The 24,003-nt window shown below is 31.8% G+C and overlaps 1 protein-coding gene across 3 annotated transcripts; it reads left to right on the forward strand.

Annotated features, from left to right (window-relative positions):
- The first annotated feature begins 471 nt into the window (after positions 1 to 471).
- LOC135132461 (integrin beta-nu-like) lies at positions 472 to 22,504 on the forward strand. 3 transcript variants are annotated; one of them, XM_064060568.1, is made up of 8 exons: positions 472 to 669; positions 3,528 to 3,717; positions 3,769 to 4,100; positions 4,150 to 4,767; positions 4,822 to 4,982; positions 5,072 to 5,167; positions 20,846 to 20,952; positions 21,034 to 22,504. In XM_064060568.1, the coding sequence occupies exons 1-8, from the start codon at positions 511 to 513 to the stop codon at positions 21,618 to 21,620; spliced, it is 2,250 nt and encodes a 749-aa protein (XP_063916638.1). In that variant the 5' UTR covers positions 472 to 510; the 3' UTR covers positions 21,621 to 22,504. The 3 variants fall into 3 exon arrangements, with proteins under 3 accessions (XP_063916638.1, XP_063916639.1, XP_063916637.1); XM_064060569.1 differs by having other exon boundaries at positions 21,002 to 21,127; XM_064060567.1 differs by having other exon boundaries at positions 20,846 to 22,504.
- Positions 22,505 to 24,003: the final 1,499 nt, after the last annotated feature.

The raw sequence follows: 24,003 nt of genomic DNA on the forward strand, positions 1-24,003 counted from the left end.
CTTAGAATTTTCGAGTGTAGATATTTTGGCCTTTGTATTGATATGATAATAGTTCAATAAAAACAGAAAAAATATTGCAGGCGGATGAATACTGGAAACATGGTGAGCTCATTTGGAATTGTATTCTTAATTTATTGTTAAACGAACAGTTCACAGTTAATTCAGGAAATGGCGAATACAAAATTTCCCGTGCAGCTTTTTTATTAAATATATAAATACATTTTAAAGACAATTTATCAATGAGTTTTTTTTAAATGTTGGTGAAATTTTTCATCACGTACCTACGTTTAAAAATAATTAATATCTCAATTATTTTGAACTTACAACTCTAAAAATCGTAGGGGAAACATTGTCGACTTTTTTTTTGTTAGAAATGGGAGACACGGAAAGCAGCTTGCATCGAAGAACAGTTATCTTATCATTTTACAAACATTAGGCATATTCACTCATTCAAATCAATGAAATGTATCTAAATCGTCGAGTGACAAACTTACATGATTTAGTTTTAAAATGTATCCATTATCAATAATTATCTTATTGATAATAGACAATAAATTTATTGTCGCCTTTAATAACGAATGTGATAATCTGAACCATCTGTGTAGTGATTCCATGACTTGTAGAGACTGCATACGCAAAAATCATTGTTGTGTTTGGTGCTACGATCAGGTATAATCAGTGATTATTATTATAATTACTAATCAGAGAATATAGAGAAGTCTTAAATCAAATGACGGTTGACGACTCCTCGATTTATGTTGGCAGCAGTGTTTGTTTCTAACTACGAATAAAATTAACTAGAAAAAATATAGGAGTAATATTTTTAACGACGCGTTTTACTTTCGACAAATTGACACTACATTTACCAGAATATTAAAAGCTGCTTATTGTTTCCTTCACTTTAGTTCAGGTCACCCGAATTACCATTTTAGTGAAACAAGGTTTTTATTGTTTATTGGCATCAACTATTTAAATGTGGCGCTTGGCTTTGGCGGTTGAGGAATCCAATGTTAATAAGGGTGATTTGGCAAAAATCATCCTGTATGTTGCATATATATTAATCTATGGTATAATATTATTATTATGGTATAGTATATTGTTAGAACTGAATTAAATCATGGTGTATTACACTCAAACTTAAAATAAACAAAAAAGTAAAAAGCCTCTAAAAATATATACAAAACGGTAAGAACATAAAAAACAAACAAAAAAATATTTGCAAGTTTCAGTTAAGTGTCTAGTAACCGTTATTAGTAAAATTGTCTACGAATCTAGATATACCCATAGGATGGCAGGGGTTTATGTTGCCAAATTTGAAGGAATGATAATTTACAACATTCAAAAACTTTATTAACATATTATCCTAACATACCGTTAAACCACAATCATTATTGTATGTGTCTTTGTTTGAGAGCCACTGTCCTTATTTCGAATTGGGCGTATACGTAAGGTGTGCACAAAATCAAATTTCTGTTAGAAACCATTGTTTCTTTTCTCGTTTATTCGTCATTACAAGGAAAATTAGTCGAAAGTTGTTTCGACAGAAGTTCCCTCGCTCCTAAATTACCACGAAACGATTCCACCATTTTCGAGTTGAGTTTTTTCTTTACACAATTTTATGATGACGTCATCAACATTTTTGCAAGGACACGTACATCAATTTTCTGGGAAAATGGAGTGAGCAGCTCCTGATATGGTCAATAAAATTAATTGAGTCATTCATTAATTTTTTTGAGTCACCTGCAAACTTAAAAAATATGAATGCGATGATAAATCACAAGTAAAAACTGTTTTATTTATTTGGCAAAATTTTGAAATGAAGTAATCAATTTTTTGGGAGGAACGAACAGATGATATATCTTGATCAACGATTTACCATGCTTTGAATAACTTTAAAACGGCTGCAAGATTTCAAAGCATTCAGTTTTTCTTGATTTAATCAATAAAATAAACTAACTCAGTCATTAATTTTTTTGAGATACCCTGTATAAGCAATTCTAAAAAATATGAATGCAATGATAAATTGCAAGTACAGACTGATCATATTTTGCACGTTTTAGATAGGATTTATTCGGCAAAATTTTTAGATGATCTCATCAATTTTTTGGGGTTGATACACACATTTTGATTAAAAATGCTTACAATAACGTCTGCAAGATTTCAAAGTATTCAATTTTGGAATTCTTGATTTAATCAATAAAATAAATTGACTAACTCATTAATTTTTCTAAGACAGGTATATGCAGAACTAAAAAATAATAAGACAGTGATAAATCACATTTAAGATTTATGTAGCAATATTTTGAGGTGACGTCATCAATTTTTTAGAGAGGATGAGCAAATGCATTTTGACCAAAAATTTACCATGCTTATGATAACTTTAAAACATTTCCAAGATTTCAAAGCATTCCGTTTTCCAGTTCCTGCTAAGTAATCTTAGACTAAATATTTGTTTTACGAAATCATACGTGTGAGTTTGTTTAGGTATATTTCGTGTTCACCGATAAGCAAATGAAACGGTAAATATTGTTATAGAGATTCCTGTAGATACATTTTTTTTGGATTCAATTAAGTATCATACTAATAATAATAGTAAACCATGAATTCATTGTTAAGCACACGGATAAATGCATTGTAAAACTACCTAATAATAACAGTATTATATTCTCACATTGCCGAGAAAATGGGTTGGGCCGCTTTTGATTTGATGCGAAAAGAAATTTGAATTTGCAAAACAAATCGCCATCTTACACATCCATGAAGCATGCTGACGTAGCTATGTATTATGTGGCAAAAAAAGAAAGATGCTTAAACAACAACAAATGTTATTATTCACAAAGCACAAGTATGGGAGTATAATATTTTTAATACATCAATTAATAGTATTGGTTAAATAAAAAACGGTTTTTATCATTTTCCTCAGTAAATCCAGATCTCAGTATTGATTTTATACAGAAATAGCTGTACTGATTTTGTTCCAGGGCGGGGAAATTTCTGTCTAAATAAATTTAAACCAAAATTTTCATATATTGGTGTATTCATTGCCCTCCGTTTTTTAGACTTCCTTCTATGGACGACGTCCTTGCCCTGCCAAGATTTTGTCTTCTTACAAATCTGAATATCTTCTTACAAGTAGTTTAAGGCACTTGGTTTTCGGTTTTTTTTCCATTTAGAAGACATTTTTCTGCTAATTAGCTCAAAATAAAAATTCGACAATTGGAAGTTGCACATATTTATCGGTAACACTTTATTTTTCTAGATTATTCTAGAAAGTTTGTTGTTAAACCCAAACGATATTTCTCCGGAGACTTGGAGCAGTTGTTTATCTCATAGTCTATGGATGTATTCCGTCTTTCGATATTAAATACTAAAATTAAATAATACCTAGTTATAAATTTGTGTGAGAAAGTGTTTCAAGTTTTCCTCATTTGATATTTAAACATTTCACATCACTCGGTCGTGACCATAAAAACCTTAATCTTATAAATTATAATCATTAGTATTTAGGCACTCACCTTTGTTTTCAGGATTTTGTAGGTAAGCGCTGCTTTGCAAAAGGCACATTACAGGATCAAAAATGTAACTCTAATGGGACCGAAAACAATGTTGCAACATCCGTGACTATTACAAAACAAAATTCGTTTGCTGACGTCAAAGAAGATGTAAATGGAGCAGTTCAGTTGAGTCCCCAAGAGTTTAACATATTTCTAAGACATGGTAATAAACAATATTCGAAATAATTTCTAAAAAACAATTAAAAACTTTTAGAGGAACCGATTAATCTCACTATAACCTATCGACCTGCCAAGAATTTTCCTTTAGATTTGTATTACTTGATGGACCTTACATGGTCAATGAAGCCTGATTTGGAGACTTTAAAAACATTAGGATCTAGCTTAACTACGCACCTCGAAAAGTTGACAAAAAATTACCACATTGCTTTTGGATCCTACATAGATAAACCAGAAGTGCCATACTATCTAACGGATCCCACAAATAGAGACAATCCATGCAATATAGACGGTGGAACATGTGAAAAAGGATATGTCTTCAAACATAGAATTAATTTCACGAATTATGTAAAGATGTTCATTGAAAAAGTTATAAAGTTTGCTTGTCATTTTAACATACTTACATCTAGTGTTTTAGGTTACTAAAAGTGATGTTTCTGCAAATTTAGACGACCTTGAAGGTGGATTGGATGCTCTTATGCAAATATTATTTTGTGGAAAAAAGCTGGGTTGGCGTACAAACTCGAGAAAATTAGTTTTAGTAGCAACAGAAGCAGGAATGCATCTTGCGGGCGACGGTATTCTTGGAGGTTACACAAAAAGAAATGAAAAAGGAAAATGTTTGGTTGATAATGACGGAAATTATGTGCTTTCGCAGTACTATGATTATCCGTCATTAGAAGAAGTGGATAAGCAACTTAAAGACAAAAAAACCAATTTGATCGTAGCTGCAAAGTCTCATATGTATTACTACTATAAAAGAATGGCAGACGTTTTGAAAGAAGCTATTTACGTTGGAGAACTTCAAATTAATTCCACCAATGTACTGAATTTGGTAGATGAAGGTTACTATTCTTTTATACGGAAAGTAAATCTCTTTACAACAGAAATAGATGGGTTAGAGGTAGACTTTTTTGCTGATTGCGATGGAAATGGCATTTGGAAAAAAAAACAAACTTGTACTAATGCAGAAGAAGGAAAGGAAATAAATTTCAAGGTTCAACTCATGTTAACAAAGTATCAGAACAAGGAATCTGTATGTATTTGCCTAAATTTAAATGAATGATTATTTTATTCTATCATGTTTAAGGACGTACTATATATAGAAGAAAGCAATATTCAGGAAAAAATAAAAATTAATTTAAACTATGTTGGATCAACATGCACTTGCCTGTATCTGGAACAAAAAGGGCAGAAAACATGTGACCATGGGGAATTTAATTGTGGTGACTGCCTGTGTGAAGAAGGGTGGTAGGTTTTTTGTTTAATTTTGAAAACACAATAAACTGAGAATGTAATGCCACGGAGATTATGGAAAATGCCTAAGTTTTCTTTTTTAGGACAGGAGACACTTGCTCCGAACAGTGTATTAACAATCAAAATATGTGCCGTTATGTGGATAATAATAATATAACATCATTGACGTGTTCTGGGCGGTATGTATCTGACTTTTTTAACTTTGACTGTAATAATAATAATACACAAGGTGTGTGGCGATGCGCCTGATGACGTGGAATTAGAAGGTTCGAGTGTCTGGTTGCACTTGTTGATGGTGGTCTGAAAGATCGAAACTTAATATTTAAAGCCATCTTTTTTATTCATTGTATTTTTGACGTGTAGTTTGGTATTGTACGTCACTATTTCCGCTGCTATCGTGTGTTGCCACTCTGCCATGGTCTCAGCTTCTGCTTGTATTCAAGGGTGATGGATGGGTCGGGTGGGTCAGCACCGGATTTGCTCAAATGGAACTGAATGTTTTTTTGACTTTCCTTTTTAAAAACACTAAAAGTACATCTAGAACTATTTGTGTACCTACGTAGTCAGTTATACATCCTATATCCAGTCTTATCGTGTGTAAACGGCTTTAAACTGGCTGAAAATTCCTTCAGTTACTTCCAAAAATTTAAGTGGTTATGGTATTTTAACGCCCATAGGAACAAGATGCAAAAATGTGTAGAGAATTCTGTTAAAGTAAAACTGAAGTTGGAGACGAATGTTGTTAAAACACCAAACTGTGTCTGGTGTTTTTTGACAATAAATTCCAAGAACCAGTATACAGTGCATCTTTTTTAAAAGGGGCAATAGGAATTCCCATCTTAAATTGTAGACCCCATGTTAACTTTTGTTAGGGTGAAAACCTTACTACTTTAATTTTCACTACCACTTTTTACATTAATTTATTAATTTGTGCTTTAAAAAATCAAAATTATTTTGACTAAAAAAAGTTTGGTACATCATAGACGGTTTTGACTTATCATTTTAACTTGTCATTTTTGACAGCATTATTTTGATTTAATCATTAAATACCTTTATTGCAGTTTTTAGAAAAGAAACAGAATGTCGGAATTCAAACATAAATGAAGATAATGAAAGATAATTTCACTGAAATTGCGTTTTTAATGTCCACGATCGAAAATGTATTTTATTGATTTAATCAGGAACTACAAAACCGAATGTTTTGAAATCTTGCAGATGTTTTAAGGTTATAAAGAGCATAATAAATGTTTAGTCAAAATATATTTGCTTATCCCCTCCAAAAAATTGATTACGTCAGCTCGAAAGTTTGCCGAATAAATCCTGTACAAAATATGGCGAGTCTGTACTTGTAATTTATCACTCCATTCATATTTTTTGGATTTGCATATACAGGGTGACTCAAAAAAATTAATGAATGTGTAAATTTATTTTATTGATTTACTCAGGAAATACAAAACCGAATACTTTGAAATCTTGAAGATGTTTTAAAGTTATCATAAGCATGGTAATTTTTGATCAAAATGCATTTGCTCATCCCCCTAAAAAATTTATGACGTCACCACAAAATTTTGATGAATAGATCCGATCTAAAATGTACAAAATATCATGAGTCTCTTCTTGTTATTTATCATTCCATTCATATTTTTTGGATTTGCATATACAGGATGACCCAAAAAAATTAATGAATGCGTAAATGTATTTTATTGATTTAATCAGGAACTACAGAACCGAATGTTTTGAAATCTTGCAGATGTTTTAAGGTTATAAAGAGCATAATAAATTTTTTGTCAAAATATATTTGGTTATTTTCTCCAAAAAACTGATGACGTCAGCTCAAAAGTTTGCCGAATAAATCCTATCTAGAATGTACAAAATATGATGAGTCTGTACTTGTAATTTATCATTCCATTCATATTATATGAATTTGCATATACCGGGTGACTCAAAAAAAAAAATGAATGTGGAAATTTATTTTATTGATTTACTCAGGAACTATAAAACCGAATGATTTGAAATCTACTGCGAAAAAAAAACATAATAGGCATGCAGTCGTCACGTTTCCGAAAGCGAGGGAAGTCCTACTGTCTAAACTCTTTAGACCAATTTTTTAGATTTGCTTAAGAGGTGGCTCAAAAAAATTAATGAAGTCAATTTATTTTATTGATTAAATTAAAGGCAACACTTATTATTAGTATTACATTGGACCAACCCAATTTGGTAGACACAAAATTTTGTAAAGTAAAAACTCGGTTGAAACATAGGGTAGCACGCTTATTTACATTTACTATAACATTACAGACTTGCATTTGTTTTGTGCGCTGACTAGGTTCCGCGAATGTGGTATAGACATGTTTATAATCAACCAATTGTGAATTCCACCGTCAAAAATTAAAATAAAACCCAACGTTTTATACTAATAAGCGGAAGTCGAAGCAATAAAAATTTCTAGACGACGATCGGTTTTGTTTACAGTTTCTTTGTTTGACTATGACGTATGTTATGTTACGCTTGTCGTCTTAAATTAAGAATGCTTATACATAAACGATTTTCATTTGCCTCTCCTAGTACACGCCGGCGCCGTATACATGAGTAAATTGTTTCGTTATTTTATTGATTATTACAAATCAATATTCAAAACGACCCAATTCATTTTCCCGAAAATTTGGAAATACAATAATTTTATTCTTAGTATTACACTACATCTATCCCAACTGATATACGTGTCCTTGCAAAAATGTTGATGACGTCATCGCAATTTTTTTTTAAATTCCCACTACAAAAATGTAATGAGAAAAAAATTGGTCTAAAGAGTTTAGACAGTACTTCCCTCGCTGTCGGAAACTTGACGACTGCATGCCTATTGTGTTTTTTTTTCTCATTACATTTTTGTAGTGGGAATTTAAAAAATAATTGCGATGACGTCATCAACATTTTTGCAAGGACACGTATATCATTTGGGATAGATGTAGTGTAATACTAAGAATAAAATTATTATATTCTCAAATTTTCGGGAAAATGAATTGGGTCGTTTTGAATATTGATTTGTAATAATCAATAAAATAACGAAACAATTTACTCACGTATACGTATCAGAGGCAACTGAAAATCGTGTGTGTATAAACATTCTTAATTTAAGATGACAGGCGTAACACCATACGTGAGAGTCAAACAGAGAAACTGTAAACAAAACGACCATCGGTTTTATTGCTTCGACTTCCGCTTATTATATAAAACATTGGGTTTTATTTTAATTCTTGACGGTGAAATTCACAATTGGTTGATTATAAACATGTCTATTTCACATTCGCGGAACCAAGTGAGCGCATAAAACAAATGCAGGTCTGTAATATTAAAGTCGATGTAAATAAGCGTGCTACCCTTATGTTTCAACCGAGTTTTTCCTTTAACAAATTTTGTGTCTACCAAATTGGGTTGGTTGGGGTGTAATACTAATAATAAGTGTTGCCTTTAATTTAATCAATAAAATAAATTGACTTCATTAATTTGTTTGAACCACCTCTTAAGAAAATCTAAAAAATATGAATGGAATGATAAATCACAAGTACAAACTCATCATATTTTTTGCATTTTAGATAGGATTTATTCAGCAAAATTTAAGGGTGACGTCATCAATTTTTTTAGGAGGGATGAACAAATACATTTTGAACAAAAGTTTACCATGCTTATAATAACTTTAAAATATCTCCAAGATTTCAAAGCATTCGGTTTTGTAATTCCTGCTTAAATCGATAAAATAAATTCACGCATTCATTAATTTTTTTGAGTCACCCTGCATATGCAAATCCAAAAATATGAATGGAATGATAAATCACAAGTACAGACTCATCATATTTTGTACATTTTAGATTCGATTTATTCGGCAAACTTTTGAGCTGACGTCATCAGTTTTTTGTAGAAGATAACCAAATATATTTTGACTAAAAATTTATTATGCTCTTTATAACCTTAAAACATCTGCAAGATTTCAAAGCATTCGGTTTTGTAGTTCCTGATTAAATCAATAAAATAAATTTACGCATTCATTAATTTTTTTGAGTCACCCTGTATATGCAAATCGAAAAAATTTGAATGGAATGATAAATCACAAGAAGAGACTCACCATATTTTGTACATTTTAGATAGGATTTTTCAGCAAAATTTTGTGGTGACATCATAAATTTTTTAGGGGGGACGACCAAATACGTTTTGATCAAACATTTACCATGCTTATGATAATTTTAAAATATCTTCAAGATTTCGAAGCATTCGGTTTTGTAGTTCCTGAGTAAATCAGTAAAATAAATTTACGCTTTCATTTATTTTCTTGAATCACCCTGTATATGCAAATCCAAAAAATATGAATGGAGTGATAGATCACAAGTACAGACTGATCATATTTTGTACATTTTAGATATGATTTATTCGGCAAATTTTCGAGCTGACGTCATCAAGTTTTTGGAGGGGATAAGCAAATATATTTTGACTAAACATTTATTATGCTCTTTATAACCTTAAAACATCTGCAAGATGTCAGAGCATTCCGTTTTGTAGTTCCTGATTAAATCAATAAAATATATTTACGCATTCATTAATTTTTTTGAGTCACTCTGTATATGCAAATCCAAAAAATATGAATGGAGTGATAAATGACAAGTACAGGCTCATCATATTTTGTACATTTTAGATATGATTTATTCGGCAAACTTTCGAGCTGACGTCATCAAGTTTTTGGAGGGGATAAGCAAATATATTTTGACTAAACATTTATTATGCTCTTTATGACCTTAAAACATCCGCAAGATTTCAGAGCATTCGGTTTTGTAGTTCCTGATTAAATCAATAAAATATATTTACGCATTCATTAATTTTTTTGAGTCACCCTGTATATGCAAATCCAAAAAATATGAATGGAGTGATAGATCACAAGTACAGACTCATCATATTTTGTACATTTTAGATATGATTTATTCCACAAACTTTCGAGCTGACGTCATCAAGTTTTTGGAGGGGATAAGCAAATATATTTTGACTAAACATTTATTATGCTCTTTATGACCTTAAAACATCTGCAAGATTTCAGAGCATTCGGTTTTGTAGTGCCTGATTAAATCAATAAAATATATTTACGCATTCATTAATTTTTTTGAGTCACCCTGTATATGCAAATCCAAAAAATATGAATGGAGTGATAGATCACAAGTACAGACTCATCATATTTTGTACATTTTAGATATGATTTATTCCACAAACTTTTGAGCTGACGTCATCAAGTTTTTGGAGGGGATAAGCAAATATTTTTTGACTAAAGATTTATGATGCTCTTTATAGCCTTAAAACATCTGCAACATTTCAAAGCATTCTGGTTAGCAGATTAAAAATTAAATTTCAAAATGTTGTTTTATAATTTTGATTTTTTTTCCAAAAATCTGGACGTTTCGGGTGAAAAGTCGATTCAGAGTTGTAAACTACATGTGTAGGACTATGTTATTTTATACAATTGAAAACCCATTTACTATGTACAATTTTGAAGTGACGTCATCGCATTAGTGGTGGGGATGATTAGACAAATTTTGGTTAGCGTTTTACCATCTACATGATATTTTTAATATAAGTACAAAATTTCACAACAATCGGTCGAGTACTTTCGGAGATTATCTGTCTAATAAAAATCCGGGACAACAGACGGACAGACGGACAGACGGACAGACAGACGGAAATGGGAGACCTATTTCTTCGTCTTCTAGGGGTCATGAAAGATCGAGAAAACGTAAAAGTAGAGAGTCGGCCGACGGACTCGATTACAATACTTCCTTTGCTTACGCTCGGGAAGTAAAAAACACAATAGGCATGCAGTCGTCAAGTTTCCGACAGCGAGGGAAGTACTGTCTAAACTCTTTAGACCAATTTTTTTGCCTTTAGAGTAGAAACTTCTACTCGTTATAGAAAACAAGAGATTTTGACTTACGTGAGTATTGCACTGGTACATTGCAAGTGAAATAATAAATAAAAAAGCATGAAGACCCGCTAATTTCGGAAGATCATCACCATCCTTGCCTTGATATCAGTATTAACCTACGAAAAAAAAAGAATTCAAAGGAATTTTTTTAAAAAAGATGAAGTAGGCTACAATTTTCGCAAAGCGAATTTACTTAATCTCTATAATGAATTATCGTCAGCAGATTGGTCATGTGTGTAAAATTGTGATGTGGTTGAGGATGCGTGCGATAATTTTTACCAAGTAATAAATAATATCTTTCTAAAACATGTGCCATTGTGTAGAACAGTTTCACGAGGAACCTATCTAAAATTGTTTACTAAAAATGTTATGGATCTTATAAAAGTGAAAAGGAAACATTGGAATCATTACAGGAAATCAAAATCATTGTACCATTTAGATAAATATAAGGAGCTGAGATGTAGAATTAAGTATCAAATTCGCAAAGAATTTGCAAACTTTATCAAAGATTCGGAAAATAATTCACTCAAACAAAATCCTAAAAAATTTTAGAATATGATTAACACAAAAAAGAACACTAGCAATATACCGGGAGTGATAACTAGTAATGATAAAATATTAACGTCTCCTCAAGAAATAGTGGAAGCTTTTGCTCACCAGTTTGCAAGTGTTTTTAATTATAGTAATGACCATTTCTATGATAATTCTTGTGATATTGGTCTGGGTTCCTGTAAATTTTGTGATAAAGTTTGCTGTTCATCTATAATTTGTGATAATATCTGTGATAATTCGAATGATCAAGGCTGTGTTATTTCGGATTTTTTAGCAACATTTTGTGTATGTGATAGTGATTTATTAAAGGCGGCTAAGAAGATGAAAGCCAACTATGTATGTGGACCTGACAACATACCTGCTTTTATTGTTGCGGATTGTATTGGCTGTTTCATGACATCTTTACTACATGTCTTTAATCTCATTTTGACAAATCGTGTATACCCACACCACTGGAAGGAAGATATGGCGCATTATGCGTGTGCCTAAATCTGATGATAAATCTGATATGAAAAATTATAGGCCTATAACACTACTTAATAACTTTGCAAAATTATTTGAGTCTATATTATCTGAGAGATTGTACTTGTGCATTGCCAAGTACATAATTCCTGATCAACACGGATTTATGCGAGGAAAATCAACAACGACTAATTTATGTTCGTTTACAAACTTTGTATCTCCGGCTTTAGATCAGAGATTACAGGTGAATGTGGTCTACACTGACCTTACAAAGGCATTTGACAAGGTCAACCACTGTATCTTATTTAGCAAATTAGAAAAATTTGGAATATGTGATAGTCTAGTATTACTTATAAGATCTTTGTTAACTTGTAGGCGGCAGTATGTTGAGTGTAACGGGTATAGATCAAAATTATTTTATGTAAACACTGGAGTTGCTCAAGGCTCGAACTTGGGGCTTTTATTGTTTATAATCTTTTTTAATGATATTATCACCTATATGCAGATGATTTAAAATTAGTGAAGATAGTTTATAGAATACTGTAAGTTAAACACATTTGATATTAATTATAAAAAGTGCAAAATTATGTCACTTACACGGAAAGAGAGCTTAACCAAACATTATTATAACATGAAGCGAAGGGTTTTATTCTTGAACGTTGTATGAAGTTTTCAGAGTTAGGTATAGTTGTGGATAATACACTGTCTTTCGCCAATCACATTAAGTAGGTATATTTGCAATAATGCCATGAAAGTACTGGGTTGTGTAATCAGAAATACGGTTGAAGGACACCTTCAGTGTTCGCTTACTGTATTACAGTTTAGTACGGTCAAAGTTAGAGTATTGCAATATCGTTTGGTGCCCGTACCAGCAAACCTATATGTCACTACTTGAAAACGTCCAACGCAAGTTTTGCAAGTTCCTCTACTTTAAAATGTTTGGCGTTTATCCTCAAAGACGCATTGAACAAAGTGTACTATTAAATTTAGTTAATGAAAAACCTTTGGCAGCAAGAAGGAGTGTAAGTCGACTTTTTTTTTCTGCAAAACATCATCAATAATACCATTAAATGTGATGACTTGTTTAATGAAATACACATTTATGTTCCAAGTTTCAACTGCAGGAATCCGATTATGTTTTATTAATAACGACGGGCGGAATAATATCTCAGACGCTCGGACCAGTGCTGTCGCGTCAGTACTTTGTTTACAAATATAGTTTTCTTTTGGACTATATTAACATAATAGAACATTGAAGTAACATAGCAATATAGCAGTAGTTTTTTTACTAGCTGTAAACACTCCTAGAGACGCACTGGCTACGACCTTGTGGACCAGTTCAAAGCGTCCCCGCTATTCGCAGTAAAACACACCTTACTTCAACTGGGGGATTGCAGGCGTAAGATAAATTTCCGCGCACATTATTACAGTATACCAAACACTTATCAGAGAACATAGAGAAGCGACATAGAGGCTGATTTTGCAAAACCACCCTTATTGACACTGGAGTCCTCAACTGCCAAAGGCAAGCGCCAAATTTAAATAGTCGACGCCCATAAAAACCTCGTTTCACTATAATTGTAATTCGTGTGATCTGAATGAAAGTCAAGGAAACAGTAAGCAGCTTGTAATATTCTGGTAAATTTAGTGTCAATTTGTCGGAAATCAAACGCGTCATTAAAAATATTATGACATTTCTTCTAGTTACTTTTATCCCTAGTTAGAAACAAACACTGCTACCAACATAAACTGAGGAGTCCGCAACCGTCATTTAATTTAAACTATGGCGCTTCTCTATGTTCTCTGCACTTATCATCATTTCAACAGCTGTCTTATAGCTTGCTTAAAGTTATATAACTGTATAATGCACCATTTAACTATTGATATTTTTAGTGACAATTTTAGAAATAAGTCAATAAAACAAATATTACTTAATACGTATACACCAAAAACAAATGTTATTGTGTAGTACTGTGTAATCATGTTTATTAATTTATGTTAATTTCTAGTAATGTATAATCATATTTATATTATATGTACATTTTCTGTCCCAGTTTGGACAACTGTCTGTTGGGAATAATAAACATTATTATTATTATACTACCACACTGGATATATCCGTGTATCAATTCGACCACGTTAACCAAAAACGTACTAAGCGACAAAATTGCAATTTGAGTAATACTAGAGTAAACTTTCATTAAAAACTAAAAATTTGTATTAATGTCTGAATAAAATTTTTGCCTTAAGAATACATGACTTTATGAATGTAGTCTATTTTGTTAATGGGATCAAAAATACCCAGTCCTTAACAGTTTTAAAGAAGCATTTTGGCGCTTGATTCTTTTTTCAGAAAACCATGATATTAAATTTATTATTCCGTAAAAAGGCACTAAGTAATTTTTTGAAAAATATTATATGTATTTATATTAATTTAACGACCTGCTATAAAAAGGAATATATGACATGAAACAAAAACAAAAATGATTAAGTTAAATTTGTTTCCCCTAATTCGAAATCGATATCATTTGAAAAACCCTCCACATAAAATTTACAGTTTATTCCCCGTAAGTTTTTGCAAAAGAGTTTTGCATCCTCGGGAATAAAAAGACATAATGTTTTTAGATCTGCCAACTTTTTACGCGATATTGCTTTTCCATTGGGCCATAATGTAGACAATTTTCCAAAATTTTTAGAAGTCTTTTCCTTTTATGCATCAAAACTTCATTGTAGATCTCATTTTCCTGATTACTTTTCATAAAAATAGAAAGCGGTTTAACTTTAGTAAGTTTAATCACTCTTGTTTTCAAGCATCTAATTTTTTGTTTATGTATGCCTTCTATTTGTGACACTAGACTCTAAATCGGCTTCACTACAAAAATGTTCTTTCTGCATAAACTAAACAATAAGTGGATTTTTCTTTCTACTATTTAAAATAATATTGGCGTAATCTTGTGGCGTATATACTTAATGACTCCAAAATGTTCCGAAACAAAAAATTTCAAATAAATCGTTTGTTAAGTAGAATGTTGCTATAAAATTGATTTTAGCATGAATACAGTTTTTATATTACTATTTTGACGCCCACAAGAGTCAGACCACAGAGGCAGTTCTGTTATATCCTTTTTGGTAAAATTTTCAGTAGGTATTAAGCTTTTAAGACAAGATTCCACCTTTTGTGCGCCACGATCTATTTTCTTGTTTTCCAAATAAAATAGTGTCCTTTCCTTGTTTTACCGGAGTAAATACCCTCGTTATAAAGCCAAAATTGACGCTTATAAAATACTAAGTTTGTAGGATAGTTACAAGGAAACAAAGCACTGCACAACCAATTAAAAAAAGTGCTGTGTCGCTTGGTACCTTTTTGTTTAAAACATAAGCCCAGATTTATTAAAGGCGCATAGTTCTACCTCAAATTTTGGTATAAAAATAATTAAGACAAATAAAGGATTTTTACAAATTAGTTTTTGACATTAAATTCTGACTGTTACGATGTTTAACTCATTTTTTGCGATTTGAGGCTTAGTACGTTTTTGGTTAACATCGTTCAATTTAAACAAGAACATAATGCTGACAAATATTCTCCTGTTATGAAGTGAGTAGTAAGACCGGCAGTCGTGAAGGTCATCGCTAATTACACTTTCACTTTCACCATGCTAATTAGCCGCGGGGCATTCATTAATTACTCATTATCATTATCAAAAAATCCCATTAATTATCGATTTAATTATTATTTAGATCATAATTATTTTTTTCTGTGAGAGTAAGAGAGGTAGATTATAGACCTCTCAAAAAAGAAACCTACCAAATGAATACGAAATTCGTCTTTATGTGTATATTGCATAGTAATTTTTTCAAAATTTTTTGTGACGTAATAATGGAATTTCAGTATTGATCGTGAGTAATAATATCGAATGCCCTGAGACTAATTAACGTGGTGAAAGTGAAAGTGAAAATGACCTTCACGATTGCCAATATTCTTATGAAACATAATTTTTGTTTAATCCCTAGTCTACCTTAAGGTCTCTAGGTTTCAAGAATCTGCAGAATTTCTGTCATTTCGGAATCTCTAATACTACTGTCCAGTGTCTGGAGTTTCTAGGATTTCTAAAATCCACGGAACCTCTGAAATATCTGTAATTCTTGGACTATACATAATTTCTAGAATTGCAAACTTCTCAAGAACCTCTAGAAACTCTGAATCTTAAAATTTGTAATGAATGTTTTTTCCTTGATGAGATATTATTTTTTCAGAAATTGTTATTCACAAGAAAAAAACCTTTTTTTCTGGATATAGTTGTTGACAAGTCACTAACATTCCAACAATTACCAATGACGCTGGGTTTCTATTGGATTTGATATTTTATAGTATTATTTGTGCTATTTTTAAAATAACTGGAATATACCGTGTCTGTACCTAGAATCTTTGGAATATGTATAATGTCTAGATATCTAGAACCAAACGTTTGAATTTCTAGAACCTTTGTAATACGTATCTAAAATCTCTAGTATATTTAAGACCTCTAGGTTTCAAGAATTTAAATATTTTCTCTCGTCTATGAATCTCCAATATTTATTTTCAACACTTGTAGATTCTAGAATTTCGAAAATCTACGGAATCTCTGAAATATCTGGAATTCTTGGAATCTAGATAATCTTTAAATAATCGCAAAACTTCTCAAGAATCTCTGGAAACTCCGAATCTTTGAGATTTGTAATGTGTGATTTTGATCATGAATTTACCAGATGAGACGTTATTTTTTCAGAATTTCCAAAGATAAAAAAATTCTTTTTTCTGGATATGGTTGTTCACAACTTATTAAGGTTCCAGCAATTATAGATGATGGTGGATTTCTGCTGGATTTGGTACTTGACATAATATTATTGGTGGTATCGTTAAAATCTCTTGCGTTTCTATGTAGAATCTTTAGAAATTTTATAATATTTAGGCTATGATAAATTGTCGAGAATTTATAGGAATTTCAGATTATCTAGAATTTTTAGGACCTCTGTGATCAGAAATATGTCTAGGATCTTTAGAAACGAACGTTTGAATTTCTGAATTTCCAGAATTTTTGGATTCCCCTTTATTTTTACGAACTTTAAAATCTCTAGCCTAACTAAATCTTTGATCTCTAGGTTTCAAGAATCTGCAGAATTTCTGCAATCCCTCCTTCTGTACAGTCTCTCTGGATTTCTAGAATTTCCAAAATCCACGGAATATCTGGAATTCTTGGAATCTACATAATCTCTAGAATCGCACATTTCTCAAGAACCTCTGGAAACTCTGAATCTTTGAGATTTGTAATGAATGTTGGTTTATCTGATGAAAAGTTATTTTTCCAGAAATTGTCATGCAAAAGAAAAAAAATCCTTATTATTTGTGGTATTTTTTAAATCCCTGGTATGTAAGGTATCTCTAACTAATTGGAATATTTATAACGGCGGTGAAAATAGCCTTAGGGTTTTACTTTAATTTCCACTACCACTTTCGGCAGTAAACTTTCTTGCGGATTCTTTCGAAAACGTTGCTGCGTGACCATCAACACGCCATATTTTTTGAATCAGCATGTCGAGATCTACGTCCCTGAATTTTTTGCAATTTTTAGAAGACTTTTCTAAAAGTGAAATTTTTTCAATGGTCTTCCCTTCTTCAAATTTCGGTCAATTTTTGACATTTTCGAAACTTAACTAAATACGTTTTCTTGTAGATTTCGAGCTCTAGAACTCACTTCCGGTCTTGTTCCTTTGATAACTGCAACCGTTTTTCCGGAATAATTGTTAGAACTAAAATATAAAGTTTATCACTATTTATGTATGAATTATTCTCAAATGTGAATGATTATTTAAATTATTATGTGTTGTAATATTAAGTACACCAAAAATAGGAAGAGAGAAAAAAACCTCACGGTAGATATTTCAAACAAGAAAAAAGGCTGCCTAGTGAATACGAAATTCTTATTTATATTGCATAGTAAATTTTTTGCAAATTTTCTAAACTTCTAAACATATATTTAAACACAAATTTATCTAAAATATATTTTTGGTGTACCAAAGGCAAAATGTAATATTACAGCAGTCCCCTTTTCAAAATTGTTAAATCCATAAAAGTCACATATTAAATATTTAGAACATAGAATACGGCATATTTTTAAAATGCATATTTTTTCTGAACATAGGATACATACCAACTTCACATTTTTGTTGGTTATATTTAAACTATATTTTTGTTTCATATATTATCTTTGTTTTATAAATTGCTCATGGTAGTTGTTGAAATTTTGTAAATGCATTTTTCTTGGCGACAATTTGGCCAGACAAATTACTTGCAAATATGTAGACATCATTTTCTTTAAAATCCACAAAATTACCAGTGCTTTCACTTCCTAAATACTCTGACAGCATGAGTTGAGACGTGTTTAGATTTATTGAAAATTGTTAATAAGGGGAGGGGGAACTTTACCGAAACTTTTAACTTTAATCTTTAGTTCTTGTTCAGTGTTCGTAATGTGTTGATGTGCGGTGTGTGATTTTGGTGTACTAACTTTGAAATAAATAAATCTGACTTTTATGGATTTAACAATTCTGCCTTTAGTAAATACACCAAAAACATATTTTAGAAACATTTTTCTTTAAATATATTATATATTTAGAACATTTGCGAAAAATTTATTATTGCGAAATACGAATTTCGTATCCACTAGGCAGCATTTTTTCTTGTTGGAAATATCTATATTTGATAATATTACAACATACAATATTTTAAATAATCATTCACATTTGAGAATAATTCATACATAAACACTGATATACTTTATATTTTGGTTCTAACAATTACCTATATTTAAACAAAAATTATGTTTCATAAGTATGTTGGTAATCTTGAAAATCATTGTCTAATTACACTTTCATTTTCATCATGTTAATTAGCCTCAGGGCATTCGTTATTACTTATGATCAATATTGAAATTCCATTGTTACGTCCAAAAATTTTGAAAAAATTACTATGCAATATGTACATAAAGACGAATTTCGTATTCATTTGGTAGGTTTCTTTCTTGAGAGGTCTATAATTCGTCTCTCGTGTCTCTTCCTCTCACAAAAAAAAAATAATTATGATCTTATTAATAATTAGATTGAGAGTTAATGGAATTTTTTGATAATGATAATGAGGAATTAATGAATGCCCCGCGGCTAATTAGCATGGTGAATGTGAAAGTGTAATTAGTGATGACCTTCACGACTGCCGGTCTTACTAATGAAGTAAATATAACTTAAAGTCTTTCAACAGGTTCTCATTTGGATAAGATCTTGGAGGATAATAAACATGTATTACGAATTGTAAATGTTTAGAGAATCTACGTTGAATGCGTTCAATTACATTAATATGAGTCGTTTAGTAAGGGTCCCAAACTATTGAACAATATTTCAATTTCGATCTCACGTAGGTATAATATAGAACTAACAAAGAGTCAACACTCGTAAAGCCTACCGTATTTCTACACATAAAACCAAGCATCTTTGTAGCGTGTGCACATATATCCTGAATGTGGGGAACAAAAGTTAGGCGGGAATCCTTAGTGACACCTAGATCTTTTATTTGATTAACCCTTTCGATTTCAGTGTCATCCAATTCATACTTAAAATGAACGGTGTTAAGTAATCTTGAAAAAGTTATTTTTACATTTTTTGCATTAATTTTTAGCTTATTCTCAATACACGCTTTGCTAAAAGTCTTCAAATCCTCCTGCAAAAGTCCAAAGTCGACAGTCTTCAACCGAGGAAACATAGTGAGCAATTTTTAAGTCATCGGCATATACATAGATGGGGCATTTTAATCAACTAAAATAGAAGAAAACAATTGAACCAATTTATCAGAAACCCCAAAAGATTGTACCTTGTGTAGTAAAATACGATGGTTAACAATATTAAATGCTTTGGAAAGATCAGGATAAATCACATCCACCTGCACCTTGGATTCTAACCCATTAGATATATATTGAACGAAATCACATAAACTTTTTGATTTATACTGAACGAAACCATATTGACTAGGACTTAATCCACTAGATATATGACTATGCAAATTTTTAGCTAGTATGGATTCAAACAACTTAGCGAAGTTAGAGATTAAACCTATAGGTTTATAAAATTCAATATTATTTCTAGAGCCTGATTTTTGAACTGGAATAACTTGTGATATTTTCCACTTATTTGGAAAAGTGGCTTGAGTAATAATCAAATTAAATATATAACAAAGAGGTTCACATAAACAAACAATACAATCTTTCACTAAAAATGCTGGAATATTATCAGGACTCATTGTGAAATTTTATTTACACTTTCTTGCTGCTTTGTAAATATCACCGGCATTAATCACAAAATTATGGAGGGTAGCCATATCATAAATGGTACCACCACTGGTACCACCTTGTAGTTCTGCTGGCGGGGTGTCAGGTCTCTGTTTAAGTATAAATTGCCACTACGCTTATGATGTTCTTAGAACATCTATAGCTTGATGAGGGTTTTCAAAAATTATATTCACAAGACGTACTTTATCATTATCGAATTTATCCAACCGGATACAATTTTGCATATTGACAACATTGTTTTTGTTCTCTGGAATAACAATTTTTCGACAACGAATATCATCATTCTTTCGCTCACTTGAATTCATTTCAGAAGACTTTGGTAAGTTAAATAATACGAGGTTGGCTACACGATGATTTCTGTCCTCAATTTCCATCAATATTTAGTGATAGAGTCTTACCTTGAGACTTTTTCAATTCATTCAGTTCAGATTTGACTCCAGCCAGTTCTTCTTTTAAATTGTTAATAGTTGCAACAATGTCACAATTTGCACAGTACATTAAACATTTATTTTCAGTGGCAACTGCATCTGCAGCAAATGTAATTGTCAATCGAAACGTTACCAAGGAGAGTTTTGCGAGTGGGAATGTCCATATGACAAGTCGACCCAACAAGTGTGTGCAGGTAACGGTATATGTACAAATGGTACCTGTGAATGTAAAGAAAATTACAGTGGCGAAAAATGTTCATGTCATAATTCTATAGAAAACTGTAAAATTCCCGGATATGATGGAAACGATAGCATATGTAACGGAAAAGGCACGTGCAACTGTAATACATGTGAATGTGACAAGGGCTCCTCAGGACATTACTGTGAAAACTGTGATGGTTGTCAGGGATTATGCAACAGATTCAACTCACAAGTGATCGAGCACGTAATTAACAGGAATCAACAAATTAAACCTGTGCGCGTTGAAATAGTTGAAGATCTACCAGAAGAAAAACGATCCTGTGTCCATCGATATGAACAGGATGGCAAAAAGTGCGATATTTTTTATACATATAATACAATCTGGAAAGATAATTCAGTTCTTGTAAAAGCAACAGAACCAATTTGTAATGCACCTCTGGCTGCAGGAACACTTGTTGGATTAATAATAGGGGCTTTTCTATTACTTGCATTTATCATTATCGTTGTGTGGAAAGGAAGAAACTGGATTCGGGACAAGCGAGAGTATCAAGAATTTCTGAGAGCTCGTGAGCAATCAAAACATTCAGAAGAAAATCCGATCTACAAGAACCCTGTCGTTACTTATAACAACCCCATGGAAAAAGCGACAGTACAGACTTAATATGACTAACCTTTGGTTTTACAACAACTATTAATTATTATCAGCAACCTATGAATCATTACTTTGACAGCATTGTGTTAATTCTTGGAGGAAGGATGTTAGGAGGGCGCATGAACTGTACTTGCAACTTGCAATGTAAATGTACCTTTTTATAAAGTCCTTTTTGGTAAACGCACACATCAGTGACAGTTGTATGAGACATTGAACAGGGACCGACTCTAAATGTTTACGCCAGTGGCATGCTTTTATCGAAACGTGTACTGATGACCCACGGTTTTAAGTACAGGGGACTTCTCCGGTACAATGAATTTTATTTTCCCCCGCTTCACTGAATTCTACATTGGCAAAACTTTTAGTGAACTGCATTTATTTTTCTAACTTTTTTATCATATAAAAAATGAGAATTGAAAATTGTACTTTTTATTTACTAGCTACACTTTCGATTATATTTTCCGTATTAATTGTTCTGATTTTGGGATTCGCCATTCGTCAGTTCCATTTTTAATATTAAAAAGACAGTGAAAGTTATTCATTTGTTATCTCAATTTGTATTTTATTGGCGTCATTCGATCGTGTAATATTATCGATTTTACTTACCTGATCTGAGCCAGATGAAATTGCATCAAGTGAAATAAAGCTTTTGTATAGCCGGTGGTTTAAAAATGATTTTTTTAGTGTAATTTTTGAAATGATTAAGTCATTCATTGTTTTAAATAAAGCCTTATGAAAGAACTAAGCAGCGATAAGTTTTATAAAATGTTTGGAAGATTTCACGGAAACAGTAAAAAATAAAATTCATTCTATTGTTTCATTTTCTCATGTGCTCAAAGCCGTAGATCACCATAAAATTCATAGGGCTTACGTATTATAATTTTATATATGGGTCCTGAAGTTTTCTTTTTTTTGTATTTTGTGCAAACGTTAAACGATTTGCTCAAAGAACTACAGATTTATCTTTAAAAATAAAAAAGTTACAGGGGTTGTATCAAATAAAAGAGACACCCGGCATAACGATACAAGGCCGAAAACGAGCAAATAACGGACGCGGTTGAAGTTTGTAAACCGAGACGAAGCCGAGGTTTATAATCAACCGAGTGTGTCGCTCAATACTTTTCGTAATCCCCTATGTATCCCATGTAAATTAAATTTTTATTTGGGTTCCGAAAAAAACATTCTAATTCTAAAAAATAGCATCCCCTGTTTTGGGCTTCGTTACCATGGATCAGTTTATAAACAAAATATAGTTTTATAAGAACTCTATTCAAAATTGCTTATTATTATAAAAGGGTAACAGCCAACGGCCGTTGTACCCCTTAACGGCTGGCGGCCGCAATGGATGACTTTTTATTTGTCATATAAGTCCCATAAAATTAAAATAACACTATGGGATTACGAAAATAATGTTTCAGTAATATATAAATTAATATACAGGGTTAGTCACGAGAGAATTACTTCTGAAAATTATTTTTACGCAACCCAAAATACTAATACCCTGTACCACTTGATATTATCTGAATTTAAAATGAAATGCTTAATCCATGATTGCTTTGACTTTGGCAGTGTCACTTTGACGTTAATTAATTTTTAACATTTTTTTTTCATCGTTGACTCGCCTCTAGAGCCCCATTCGATCGACGACATACAGTCAGATCAATCTGGGCTATACTGAAGCCGTAAGTGCTCTACCAATGTTGTTCGCCGCTAATGTGCATGTGTTAATTCGCCATCTCTGCGTCACCTAGAGCCTCTTCGAAGTGCAAATCTGCAACCTCTGGACTTCTTCGGCCATCCATTTACAAAAAAGCCGTAGCATCCCCCCAAAATGTCCAACATTTTCAACAGATTAGTAGTTAAATTATTTACTTACTTGTTTGAGTTTGTGTAGTAACCTTTGAATAAAATTCCGTAAAAGGAATTTTTAGAAATAATTTTCTCGTGATTAATCGGTTGCAAAAGATCAAGAGGCACACTGACAAATTTATTAGCGGCGCCGGAGGAGATTTCCGACTGGCTGCGGTACCACCATGGACACTCGCGTAACCTCTTTTTCCACAATTGTCAAAATGAGATTGCCAAACTCAAAGCAATCATGGATTAAGCATTTTATTTTAAATTCAGTTAGTATCAAATGGTACATGGTATTCGTATTTTGGGTTGCGTAAAAATAATTTTCAGAAGTAATTCTCTCGTGACTAACCCTGTATATAATATAATAATTAGTATAAATTTTTCTTGCTTACCCGACAAGGCTTACTATCGCGATTGTTGATAGGTTATTTCGAATATTTTCTTCCAATTTAAAATTTAGTATCTATAGACCACAAGACTAAAGTGCGATGTAATCCCTCAAGTGGTTATCCACTTTCGGGATTAGATCGTGCGC

This window comes from Zophobas morio, unplaced genomic scaffold (genome assembly GCF_036711695.1).
Source record: "Zophobas morio isolate AGI-343-1 ecotype UQ-CSIRO unplaced genomic scaffold, CSIRO_AGI_Zmor_V1 ptg000021l, whole genome shotgun sequence".
Lineage (NCBI taxonomy): Eukaryota > Metazoa > Arthropoda > Insecta > Coleoptera > Tenebrionidae > Zophobas > Zophobas morio.

Coding starts and splice junctions, on each gene's coding strand:
- LOC135132461 (XM_064060567.1), top strand. CDS start 511: ATGTATCCATTATCAATAATTATCTTATTGATAATAGACAATAAATTT. Junction 3,718..3,768: donor TAACATATTTCTAAGACATG/GTAATAAACAAT, acceptor AAAAACTTTTAG/AGGAACCGATTAATCTCACT. Junction 4,983..5,071: donor TGCCTGTGTGAAGAAGGGTG/GTAGGTTTTTTG, acceptor TTTCTTTTTTAG/GACAGGAGACACTTGCTCCG.